Here is a 13464-nt window from a genome sequence, read left to right on the forward strand (position 1 = left end):
GTGAAAGACTGAAAGATAAAGAACTTCATTCACTTAATTTCTTTCCATGTCATTTGTTTCCATGTTGTTTGTGTGGAAAAATACAAACCTGAAAGTCCTGAATTTTATAAATATTTGGCTTTTATAATCATTTATAATACATTTTTGTTTTGTACATCACGTCATTATAAGGTGCGGGTGTACCTAATTTTGTGGTCACATAGAATGTGATTGTCAACTGTCTAGAAAAAAATCGGTTAGAGCGAGACAAATGAAATTTTCATTGAGGACATTTTGAGTAGTTATTAAGCCATAACAATCGGGGAAGGTTATCAATTTCCGGCTCTTCCTTCCCCCAGGAGCCAAGCACACTAAAAACTACATTAATAGTAATCCATTTTATTTAAAAATTCATTATTTTGTCAAAAGATTATTAGCGAGTTCTGGGGCCTGTGGTGATTAGAGATAAATCTCCGAGATTTAAGCAGGATGAAAAGTGGATTTTTAGGGTCCTGATCCAAAGCTTCATCACACTGTGTATTCATACCAAAAAAAAAAAAAAAAACTCACTCTATCTCCAGGTGCATCAAAAGACAAGGAGACCGAGCATCACCCCAATCAGCGGCCACGTTTAATTAAAATGCTGCTGAGAAAATGCCATTTGATTTCGAGTGCAATTAATTGTGCAAGATTATAATTGAGGGAAGTGGAGGCGAGATGTCGAATTATCCCAATTAGGCCTCGTGATGTATGTTGTGACCTGAGAGTTGGTTTTGGTTGCTCGCCTTTAGCCGCGCGTAACTCAATGACGCGCAAATTTGGCTTTAAGTCATGGCATGATCAATAAAACATAAAGATTTCACAATGAAGGATGCTAATTGTGCTTGAAATTCTCTTTTAACGATCCATGTTGGATATGGTTTGGGAAACGTGGATTTTGACCAATTGTGGGAAAGCACATCTCTGAAATCGCACAAAAACTTTGAATATGAATACATTATGTGGGCACTTCTAATCATTTCAATCCATCTATGTAGTCTCAGGCAAGCAACAGGATATTCCGTGGATGTGTCACAGTTGAATCGGGCTTGCCTCTTACTGGAAGTGGAACCAGAGAACAGAACTCCCATTTTTGCTTGCCTCCACTGGCTGCCTATGCAATTTCGAGTTCATTATAAGACTGATATTTGCTTTCAAAACTCCAAATGCTCTTGCCCAGTCTTAACTTTTCTCAGCTCCTCCATCACTGCCCTCCTGCTTTCGGTCAGCTGACTAGCTGCTCCTGAAGGTCCGAAAGCCTTTCATGGAAGAGTCGAGAGGGCTTTTTCCGTCACTGCTTCCAAACTGTGGAATTACCTCCTGGTACGCATTAGATAAGCCCCCTTTTCTGTCTACTTGTACAACCCATTTTAAAATGCATTTTTTATGGTATTCCTTTCTGTTTAACATAGCAGCAACAAGAATCTACCAAAAATGAGGAGAAAAACTAATAGTTTTGGACAGATTCTGCAGAAAGAGGAAAAGGCCAAATGAGACAAAAGAGGAGATGACAACTTTCAAGAAAAAGAAAGCTGAATTTGGGAGACTTGATTCGCTTGCTTTTCATAATATGTGTCGACGTTCTCTCAATTGAGGTAATGAACCCTTCAAAACTGTCAAAAAAATAGCGCAGCCCTTGGTTCTATTTCCAACATCCTGTTGTTGTGAAGTGGAATTTTCTGAAATGACGGCGACCAAAACAAAATTACACAGTGGACATAAGTAACGCTGTCAGGTGTCATCCATTCCTATATATAATAAGAAATAAGTGCAGTGGAACTACATTCAGGATAAGGGTAGGTTTTTTTTTTTTTTTTTTTTTTTAGTATTTTGACCGAAAGAAAGAGATCCCGGATACAAGCGGCAGAAATGAGTTTCCCCCGCAGGGTGTCTGGGCTCTCCCTTAGAGATAGGAGAAGCTCCGTCATCTGGGAGGGGCTCAGTGTCGAGCTGCTCCTCCTCCGCATTGAGAGTACCCATTTGAGGTGGCTGGGGCATCTGATCCGGATGCCTCCCGGACGCCTCCCTGGTGAGGTGTTCCGGGGCATGTCCCACTGGAAAGAGACCCCGAGGATGACCCAGGACACGCTGGAGAGACTATGTCTCTCGGCTGGCTTGGGAACACTTCGGGATCCCTCCGGAAGAGCTGGAAGAAGTGGCTGGGGAAAGGGAAGTCTGGGTATCCCTGCTGAAGCTACATCCGCCGCGACCTGGAAAAGCGGTAGATAATGGATGGATGGATGGATGGATGGATGGATGGATGGATGGATGGATGGATGGACTTGTTTGTTTCCATGTGTGTCTTTTTAAATATTGCTGTACGTGAAACCGGGGCCAGGCTCTTAACAACTTGGAATGTAGATTATATATTCAGAATGTTAACGTTCGCTGGGGAGTTCAGACGCATGTCTTATGATTAAAAGCTGGCGATATGACCAGAAACACGGCCGTCACTTGAGCCATCACATCGGCGGACGAGCCGGCGGCGAGCAGCGTGGACTCAACTCAGATGGGCCGAGGAGTCTTTTATTTCCGTGTCCCCTAATTGGCACTCGGTGTGACCCAACCTTCCTGCCAAGATGTAAGCGAAAAGAGGCCACAGCATGCGCTTGGAAACTCTTGAGAGGTCAGCGGCTTGTCAAGAGCGCAGCTTGTCTCCGTCAGTGGATGTCTCATTAGAAGTGTCTAGTTAGTCCCACAAAACCTGCCTTGTGACATTGCAAAGTTTGCACATCCAGGAAAAAAAAAAACGCCAACAAAATGGGGTCTCTCTCTCGTCTCGGGTGTAATCTTCTGCCTTTGACAGACACCCCGATGTAAATCTTTCAAGACAGGGGCACCGGTTTGCCATTGGAGGCCTCGGGGACGGACGCAATGAAGAATGGGCCTAGGCGAAGACACATTACTGGGACACTTGGAACGACACACCCCCCCCCTGCCTGGTGACTTTGTGAAAATGTGTTTGCTGCCCGACGCGCTCGCTCGGTCGCTCTTTCTCTTTCCCTCGCCACAAACTGGGCATAAAACCACAAATCAAAAAGGCAGCTTTGGCGATGACAAATAAAACGACGAGTGCTCAGTTTGTTCGCTGGTTGTCGTCCCCGACATAGATCAATGCCTTGCCGACGTCTTGAAGAAAAGCGCACAGACAAGACTTGACATTTATGTACACTAAGTACTGAGTACTGCTATGTTTATGCAGTCTTTTCCGTAGCCTTTCCCTTTAAACCTGAATGGCATTTTAAATGTCTTATCGCGAGTGTGTGGGGGATTACTAGCGCCTATACCTGCACAAGGTTTTCACTGAATATACAGTAAAATATGGAGGAGGCCACCTCATCTTAATTTCGGCCCCCACGTTCAGGTCTAAGAGGTCTGACATCTTGAAAATTGCTCTCATCATCTGACCAGGTTCTCACGAGTTGGGTTATTTTTAACTGCACTTGCGGGATTACGCCGTGCTGATGCTGGATCGGAAACAGTTGGAAGTCCCTCCTGAAACCCTCAAAGGATTTTCTTTCCTTCTGACAATGTGCCACACAATTTTGGGGATTTTGGGATAAAAGTTGTCTTTAGGAATCCAGCATATCTGATTTCAAAGAACTCAATTTCAACCGGGCATTCAACCTTTATGTTTTACATATTTTGTTTTACATCAGAATTTCTTCTTCAGAACTCACAACCATCTTTATTGACGCTGTTCATATCTAAACTCAACACACACCTACTCAGGACTGAATATTTGCTTGAATGTTCCCCGTATCATTTGCCATTTCAATTGATGTTTTAAGTAGTTGAGTTTTTTTTTTTTTTCGGGGGGGGGGGCAGTGGGTGGAGGTCTTGATTTCTTTTAAGTATGACTGTGCAGTGACCTTGAGTTGCTGGAAAGGCGCCTGTAAATAGAATGAAAAATTAGATATTAAGTGATTCATTTCTCAGGACGAGGTGGTGATAAGTGTTTTACTTTGACAACTTTTTGAGACCTTGCTGAGGAATTCGTATCAGTACTTGTAGTACTTGTGTGTTTTGAAGTGATACTTGTGTACTGATGCTGAGAGGCGATATCCATATATAGTATATTTGTGTTTAGTGTAAAACGAGCTTGATAATAAGTGTTTATTTGTTCTGCAATTCTCCATCTTGAGCCTATTTTAATGTCAGGAAATTGATGTTCTTCATCCCATTGTTTTGTCTGTTTTTTTGTTTGTGTCATCAAAACAAGCTCGGGCGGCAAAGTCTACACAAAGAGCAACATAGCAATGAGAATCGTGTAATTTGTCTCCTTGTGTCCAAAGTTTTTTTTTCTGTGATACTGCCACGGCGTGTTATGTATGGGGGAAGAAAAGACATTTTGGTATGTGATGTGTCAGAACAAAGGGAATGAGGATGACGCTTAATCAAAGATATAGTTTCCATATACTGTAGTTTTTAATGACGACATTGTTCTTTAGCACTGTTTATGTAAATAAATCAGGAGTGTCATACTTTGAAGGGAGAAGATAAAGTACACAAAATGATCATACGATGAATGATTTTGTCTGCTTAGTCAAAAAATGTCAGGATTGGCTTGTCATCGAATTTCAAATAACCTGAAATGGGAATGTCTTTGGCTTCTTTCGCTTAACGTCGGCCTGTGAGGAGTGCCAATTTCAAAGTTGATAAATGAACTGTGCGCTTATTTACCAGAAGAGGTTAAGAGAAGCAACAAACCAATAAAATGGCCTTATTGAGTTCCTGGTCCTTTTTTCTGCTGACTCTACAATTCTGACGAGTTTGTTTTGCCTCGCTAAGCTCTTCTTGTCCATTCTCGTATTGGTGATCTGTCAACTCCCCCCCCCCCCCCACCACCAACCCTTGTCCCCCACACCATCGTTGTAGGACATTTCTTCTGTCAAACTTGTAAAATATCAGCATGCTTTATCCGCTGAGTTCACATTGAAATACCCTTTTGTGTCTACCGGCTGTTTTTTTTTTGTTTGTTTTTTAACTTTTTGGCTTCAGTCTTGCCGTTGGGGTGGAGGGTGGTGGGTAGTCTGCTTGGAGCAATCCCAAGGCGTCAGCGGAGGTCCATGCCAACGTCGGCAAGCAGATGCTGTCGCTCAGGGTCAGCGTGGCACTCGGATGCCAAAGCTCAGCGGAATTTGCCGTTAACTATTAAGCTGTACGTTATCTTTGAGTTCAACTTTCCATTTTCGCTTGCAGCGATTTTGGGTGGCGTCAAGTTGTTGTCGTTTTTTTTCCCCATCATAACCTCACGGATCCATTTGCGACAATCCATCCATCAATTTTCAGCGATCCCATTTTGTGTTCGATAGGCCTGGATTTCATCACGGTTGACTTGCGCGAATTGCAAACAGCTGCCCACCACGGACTTGTTGCCAGTAGTACATCGTCATTTAATTTGTTAATCTACAAGAAAATCAGTCAGGTGAACCGCTACTCCAGTGTTTCTCAGGCTTTATTGAGCAGAGACATGTTTTACATTTGAAAAATCTCAAGGCACAATAAATAATGAATTTTATACCCAGCGAGAAATCTTGAGCGTTTTGTAGAACACAAAACTATTATTTAGTTATATGAATGACAACAAGGTTAATTGTACCTTCTGCCATTTAGTGGAAATGTATTTCATTGTTTTTCCTGAAACTATAGATCAGTGGCATAGACAGAAGAACGAAAATCCACAATTTGTAATAAAACTGTAGTTGTAGCAAGGCTGGGATGTAAGTCCCACCTTCCTGCAGTCTCGCTGTACACTCATTGGCCAACTTTTGCTGACTGTTCACACCATCATTGTGATGGTTTTATATTTGAAAACTTGAATCTGGCATCCTTACCCCTGAGGGTGTTTGAACCCTCCACTAGCAACAGTGTTCTTAAATTATCAGTGCAGTTGATCATTGATTTTCCCAAACAACTTGACGAATCTTTTCAATAACCATAATGCACTTTCTGCATCCCCCCCTCGTCAGCAATGCACCTTTTCGGACTAAACTGGCACCTGAAGCCCACGCAGAGACAGATGTACCGCGTGACTGACGACAACACAAGTGGCCTACCTTTCCCTACCGACCTGAGCTTGAGGCCTCTCGGCAACACGGGCTCGGAGGTACCTGATCGCAGGGGCAAAAACGACGGTAAGTTCAACTTCTAAGTGGTTTATCACAACAACACAGGCAGAAAGTTCCGGGGAAACTAAAAACTAAAGTTTCGCTAGTGACATTTGCGGCGAGTCTACGGTTGTTTTCACATTGCGCCCACTTGGGCCTTTGTGGCATGCGGCAAGATCTGCATTGTAATCCTGTGAAAGTGCTTGTCAGTGGGAAAGCATTTTTTGTTCCTGGAGGGAGAAAATGGCACAGCTTAAAGGAACCAGTGTCCCGGGGCTACAATTGTGGGGGTTAGTGGGGGGATTAGCCACCCGTTCGCCCTTCATAACGGATGCGATCCTTTCATCTCCCCGCCCGGACCGCCGAGCCTGGCAGCCAAAGAAAGCATGTGCTAGCCCCACGGTACCGCCGGCTCGGCTCCAGGAAACTTTGCTCCCCTCCATTCCGGAGCAAATGGGCCAAAATGTAGCCGTGCCATTTGCCACTGGCAGGCCGCAAAAGGTAGAGAATGGGGTCATTACCATATAGATGGATCCCGCACTTGTCTTTTTTCATTTAACACATGGCAGAAAAGTGTGTTTAGCGAGCGAGGCGGCGGCTGCCGAAAAGGCCCGAGCTCTACCGCCAGGGATAGGAAATCAATAGTTTTTGGAATAAGTCTCATTCTGGTCTGCTGTCACTGGTAACAATGACGAGTCCTTGTCGTATTTTGCCACCGCAGCGCAAGCACTATATTTACATGGAGTTCAGCCAGATAAGCTAATTGGCTTGGCAACGACTGACACGTAGGCCACCCAAAGATGACACAAAGAATGACTGAACAGCCTGTCAGTGACTGATGAAGCTTTCATCTTGACATATCAGTGTTTTCAAAGCTAAGTTCCCCAAAACTCCAAGCCATTTTGGAGAATTTGGACTGCTCTTTAAAGAGAGGTTATTGTTCTTCAACACTATCAGCAGCTAACCTACTGAAACTAACTAAAAACCTACAACTCTAACCTTTTTCTGTTGTTCAGTAATCTGCAGCAGAACATGGGTTGATTTCAACTGGTTTTCTTCCCCTAAAACAAGTACATCAGGGACTGTGACCCTAATACTTTTCCGCTTCTGTGGCAGATCAAATAACAAAACAACAAAATTGAAGATTGAGAAAGGGCTTTTGATGGCAAAACAATAATTCATTCCCAACCGAGAAACTCGGCTCTTGGACTCACCGCATGGCTCTTAAGTTAAACATTCGTGGCTTTTTTACATGGGGTCCTCATTTTCTCCATGAACAGTGAGCGTCATCTTTTGTTAAGATCACGACATGCACTCTCTGTTTCCCATGCATACTGCTCTAGAGTTTGTTGGATTTTGTCGCCCACATGATCCATGTGACGAGCCAAGGGTCACACCCTACACCAGGGGTGCTCAATGCGTCAATCGCGGGACGGCGTGCCGCAAAAAAACCAAAAAGGCATCAGCCAATGTTCCCTCTAAATTGTGCGTGTGCGCAATTGTGCACCGATGATGCAGTCTCTACGCAGATATTCTGCGTTGTGCGCCAAAAAAAAAAATCCAATGCAAATTGAAAATATAACATAGAGGTGTTCAGTTTGTGGCATGTTGCAATGTGATTCAATGAGTGAGGGATGAGCGGTTGTTACATCCAATGGCACAATGCACATACATACTGTAAAAAAATTCTTTTAGGCAGCACACGGAACACCAACCCCTGCTCCACCACACTCTCTTTTTCCTAGTTTACCTCACCCCCCCCCACTCTTAAAGAGGTACACTCATAATTACAAATGTTACAGTACTTACGCAGCCAATCAATGTGTTTTATAATGAGAGCGTCCACCACCGCTGCTTTAGTTAGCAACACAGTCTAGGCAAAGTAGAGCAAAGACGAGCTAGACATGCTGCTTATTTTTACTTTCCATATTAATGGAGAAAGTTAAAAAAGAAATGTTGTTGTTTTAAGATGCAATGACTGGTTAAACTGGATAAGATTTTCTCTTTTCCAAGTGGGAACGTTTGGTCTGAAGCCAAAGTAGAAAGTGCAGGATCAGATGGTGTGTCATTTTAAAAAGTGCACCTTGGCACACAGCCTGATCCAGGATGAAAGCACAGACAATACAGCCCACAAAAAGCTAATTCTGTATTTGAAATATAGGACGCAAAATAACATTAGCCAAAACAATTTTGGACCATCATCATCATCCCCCCCCGAAGACCCCCCACCATAACTCACGAGAGGCTGGCTGCTTGAAAAGTAGATCTTGGGGTAAAAAAGGTTTGGGCACCCCTGCCCTACACCTTATCTTCTACTCAAAAGGTCCGCTGATGTCAAATGCAATGTTGACATCCACAGAGATCTGTTACTTTGTACAATAGTTTACAAAACTGAATTTCACAGGTAAGCTGACCAAGATCCTCTTCCACCCCTATCCGTTGAAAAACTGGACGTGTACATAAAAGAGTTGGATTCCAGCTGACGACTAGAAACATCCACAGTAGTAAATTGCTCAGTAATGATATGAAGAGAGACTGAAAAGCCAGCCAATGATGACCGTGCAGGAAGGTGGGACTTAAATGCCAACCTAACAGAGGGGCTGCCTATAATGATTGACACGTCGACCCAGTGGCAGCAGTAAAACCAATCGGTTCGGCTCCGATGAGTTGGGGTGTGTACATGTTAATCATTACAGTCTGCAGTGGAAGTGCTACGGCAATAGTATTTAGGTTTGGGCGATTGCTATTTACTGTTTACTGTATGACTCATCTTTCCAAGTCATTGCCACTGATGGAATTTTGAAGTCGAGCGCCATCTGCAACCCAAAGCCCTGCCCGCCGCCGTGTCCCGAGGCTCGCTGTCGTTAGCACGTTCGTTGGAGCTCGTCTAACAGATTTCGACCGAGTCCAGTACCAGGTGCAATAAGCAGCATATGGAGCTTTCCACATTTTCGGCTGTGCGGAGCTTTCCAGATCCTTCTGAAATATAATTACATCTCTCACTTTATTACTATAGGTTCAATTACAACTGTACAATGTGTGTGTGTGTGTTTTCGATCTCATACCATTTGTGCCGCCATATGCTCGACCTTTTTAATTCACTTTCCCCAGACAAGCTATTACTTTGGTCGAAAATCACTTTGAAAACGTGTTTAGGCTTCTATTAAAACGCAACAAGGGGGCGAAAACCACAAGGAAAACATTCGATTGATATTCCTAGAGCGAAAGCGTCAAGTGGTGAACTAACTAAAGCAACCAACATGCTCCAATCTTGTTTTATTTTCCATCTTTTCTATCTCACACCAGCACACATCCAGATGCGACCTAAGTGGAGCACAATCAATGTATTTATGCTTATTATGCGGCACTGTGGCGCAACTTTTCTCCGGCTTTCTCCGGGCACTCCGGTTTCCTCCCACATCCCAAAAACATGCAACATTAATTGGACACTCCAAATTGCCCCTAGGTGTGATTGTGAGTGCGACTGTTGGCTCTCTCTATGTGCCCTGCGATTGGCTGGCAACCAGTTCTTGGTGTACCCCGCCTCCTGCCAGATGATAGCTGGGATAGGCTCCGTCACTCCCGAGACCCTTGTGAGGATACGCGGATCAGAAAATAAATGGCGACATGACAGGAACATTAATGATTTATTTTGCCCCCCCACATCCAAGGGTTCCATCCACTGAATTAATAATAATTAATAAATACATTTCCATCCATTCCATTTGTGGGTGTCTATGTGGACTTTTCAGGCAAATTGGACAGCTTGTTCCCCGACGACAGCTACATCGACATGGGCGAGATCGACGTGGGCCGCAAGGTCACGCAGCAGATCCCGCCTGGCGTCTTTTGGCGGTCCCAGATCTTCGTGGACCACCCCATGTACCTGAAGTTCAACGTGTCCCTCAGCAAAGATGCCTTAGTGGGGATCTACGGCAGGAGGGGCCTCCCCCCGTCTCACACACAGGTAGGAATTTGGCTCTAAATTCAATGCAAGATTTGTTTTCAGCAGGTGGGATTTAATGTCCAAACATATGAAATGCATCGATTAGCAAAAAAAAATTGTAAGATTTCGTACACCAAAAAAAACATAATGAAATATGACATTTTGATCAGCTCATTTCTGCACATTTTCTTCCTCCAATCTTTTAGTAGCATTCAGCTCTAAATAAGATAATAGCGATGATAACAACAATAAGAAAAAAAAAACATTCAAGATAATTTGTAACATTTTGTTAAATGTAACATAATTTTTCATAAATTTAGTAAAAAATTCAAAAAGTGACCGAATGTCACCATGAAATGTACTTATTTCTGCAAAGGTTTAGTCGGATTTACATTCTTGGTTAAAAATGTGTTTGGCAAAGACTGTCTGACATGAAATTAGACTAAACAGTTCCTGTTAGGTTGGTTTAGGATAACCAAAGTACTGTTATTATTTATGGTTATTATTTGGCTGAATCTCGACATTTAAGACTTATTAATGACTGATAGATAATGTGGCGTATTCCCACATCTGGCTGAAACAGAATTTTGTCATAAACGGTGGTCCCCCTGTACTTTGTTTATACTGGTATTGCATTTACAATAATGTCTACGTGATATGAGCAATTTTACACATTTCTGCTCTGCTGCAGAATATAAATTGCTGTATTGTTGCATCCCGCGCGGAATCAATTCATAACCCTTTCTAGTGTATTATGAATTAGATTCTTTGTTACGTCGTTGAGGATTCACAATGTATTTCTTTGCAGTTGGGTATCGTCCATGAATCACGTAAAGGAGCCAGAGCCTCACTGGGGCTGTGAGAGGAAGGATTTTTCTTTTGGTCTAATTTCCGCAAGATATATCTCGTTATGAATCATATCTGGCTGCTTGGCTCGCAGTTTAGATTTCATTCTCTTAGCACAACTGCCGTTTTGCTTTTCCCCAAGCCTAATTTCAGTGGAAATTACCATCTAGTGTGATTTAGCTTTTTTTCAGTCTTGTGTTGTCTTGAAAAGTGGTCATTTCTCACCTGATCAGAGTGGAGAGGAAAGTGAAATGCAGCCTCATTGTTATTCATGGAGTCTTCACCAATATGATGAAGTGACTCCTCGTAGACGTTATTTGGAAAACTCACTTAATTTCCCCTGCAGATTTCGATTAAAGTACACCACATCAGCCGATCATATCAAAAGAAAAGAAAAAGTGACATCCTCAAAGGCGAATTGATGATACACTAGCTTATCAGGAAAATTGTGACCCTACATTGCCAAGCAGCTTGGACAGCCCTAACAATGTGTTTCGCTGCTTGCATTTGTCCATTCATTTATCTCAAAATGTGTGTGTTGTTTTTATTTGTGTCACTATTGGTAGCAATGAACAGCACTCATGGCAATAGTCACCACATTTTTTTTAAAAAAGGATGTACGAACACCAACCCCATAGCTGTTTTGACATAAAAAATGGTGGGGTATATCTTAAGTTGACAAATATAGTGAACAAGTTCTGGTAGTGGGTAGCCTATGGCATTTCTTCTTTTTCTTTCGGCTTGACCCGTTAGGCGTTTCCACAACGTGTCATCTTTTTCCATCTAAGCCTATCTCGTGCATCCTCCTCTCTCACACCCACTGTCCTCATGTCCTCCCTCAGAACATCCATCAACCTTTTTTTTGGTCTTCCTCTCGCTCTTTTGCCTGGCAGCTCCTTCCTCAGCACCCTTCTACCTTCGTACTCACCTCCGAACATGTCCAAACCATCGGAGTCTGCTCTCTTGAACCTTGTCTCCAAAACATCCAACTTTGGCTGTCCCTCTCATGAGCTCATTTCTAATCCTATCCAACTTAGTCACACCAGGCGAGAACCTCAACATCTTCATTTCTGCTACCTCAAGTTCTGCTTCCTGTTGTTTCTTCAGTGCCACCGTCTCTAATCTGTACATTATGGCCGGCCTCACCACCGTTTTATAAACTTTGCCCTTCATCCTAGCGGAGACTCTGTCACATAGAACACCACACACCTTCTGCCAACTGTTCCACCCCGCTTGGACATTGCTCTGTATTGTTGTCCCCAGGTATTTGAAGTCGTCCACCTTATCTATGGCAGTTGTTGCACATATATTTACTCCCTTACATAGGCAACCTGTATTTAAGGTAACGGTAGCTAGATTAATTCATGTATAGATCATAGCGAGAGAAGAGCTAGCGTCTAGGTCATGCATTCAGTATTTATAGCTAGCTAGCTAGCCTGCAAAATAGCAAGCGTTAAGTAAACTAAGACTAGCTGATAGCAAGTTGACTAATGAATGGTTGATGGATTGTCACCTTGATCGATAGGTGGAGAAATTATTGACAAAAGCTAGAGTTTCAGACACATGGGGTTTTTTTTATTATTTAAAGATGGCTTGAAAAAAGTTATAGATGAGGCCATGTGCTCTCAAGCTAACTGAACTGGCGATAAAAGATAGCTTGTGAGAGATAGTTTCATTGAATTAGGCAAGCACCCTGATATCCAACCAACTATCAAATAGCGCCTTTAGATCCCGAGATAGACAGCTAGACAGACAGATAGATAGATAATTGATAAAAGTTATGTTGTAGGACTGAATTTTATCTATAGTCAGTTGTAAAAGAACAAAACAAAAAAAAAAGCTCAGGCTATCAGAGTTCAAGCTTCACAACTGTGGGGAGCCCTGTTTTGCAGCAAACCCATTTACTCTACTCCATATTTCTATTTTAATGGCGTTCACTTCCATGCAAAGTTATACACGCAGTGTGAAATGCCGGTTACCCACCCGGCCATGTTGTGGCCACGCTAATGCTCCTACCGCTGCTGCCGTGGAAGGATAACTTATTCATGCAGACCAAATGATTCTCGGTCAAAACACAGCCCGAGAGTGCTCGCGTCTCGCATGTCACTCCTAATGGCGGGTCTGCGGCTCATCCATCAACCCTGCCTTCACTCACTTTCTCCTTTCTCGTCTGCAGTTTGACTTTGTGGAGCTGCTAGATGGCCGGCGACTCCTGGTCCGTGGCCCACCGGGCGTAGAGGGGCCCGCCGCCCTGCAACGGAGCCTGGCACCCATCGCCACGCACGACACGGGCTTCATCCAGTACATGGAGTCCGGCATCTGGCACCTGGCTGTCTATAATGACGGCAAAGACATGGAAACGGTTTCTTTTCTCACCACTGCCATAGGTGAGTACACTCGGAAAACATGAAATCGCCCTTAGTAAACAAGTTCCTAATAGGCCCATGATGGAAATTGTACTCGTCTCTATCATAAAATGTTTACATGCAGTGTTTTATTCTGACCAAGCATTTTTTTTGTGTAATTGACTTGCCGCGAGTGTTT

General features: G+C 43.3%; 1 protein-coding gene across 10 annotated transcripts in view; it reads left to right on the forward strand.

The window, feature by feature from the left end:
- The window catches only part of tenm4 (teneurin transmembrane protein 4), a 298762-nt gene that overhangs the window by 190729 nt on the left and 94569 nt on the right, over positions 1–13464 (forward strand). For all 10 annotated transcript variants that reach the window (XM_061826837.1, XM_061826843.1, XM_061826844.1 and 7 more), the window contains 3 exons: positions 5991–6155; positions 9881–10095; positions 13097–13307. In XM_061826837.1, coding sequence (XP_061682821.1) covers positions 5991–6155; positions 9881–10095; positions 13097–13307 — 591 coding nt within the window. The remainder of the gene's footprint in view (positions 1–5990; positions 6156–9880; positions 10096–13096; positions 13308–13464) is intronic.

Source organism: Syngnathoides biaculeatus, chromosome 8 (genome assembly GCF_019802595.1).
Source record: "Syngnathoides biaculeatus isolate LvHL_M chromosome 8, ASM1980259v1, whole genome shotgun sequence".
Classification (NCBI taxonomy): Eukaryota; Metazoa; Chordata; class Actinopteri; order Syngnathiformes; family Syngnathidae; genus Syngnathoides; species Syngnathoides biaculeatus.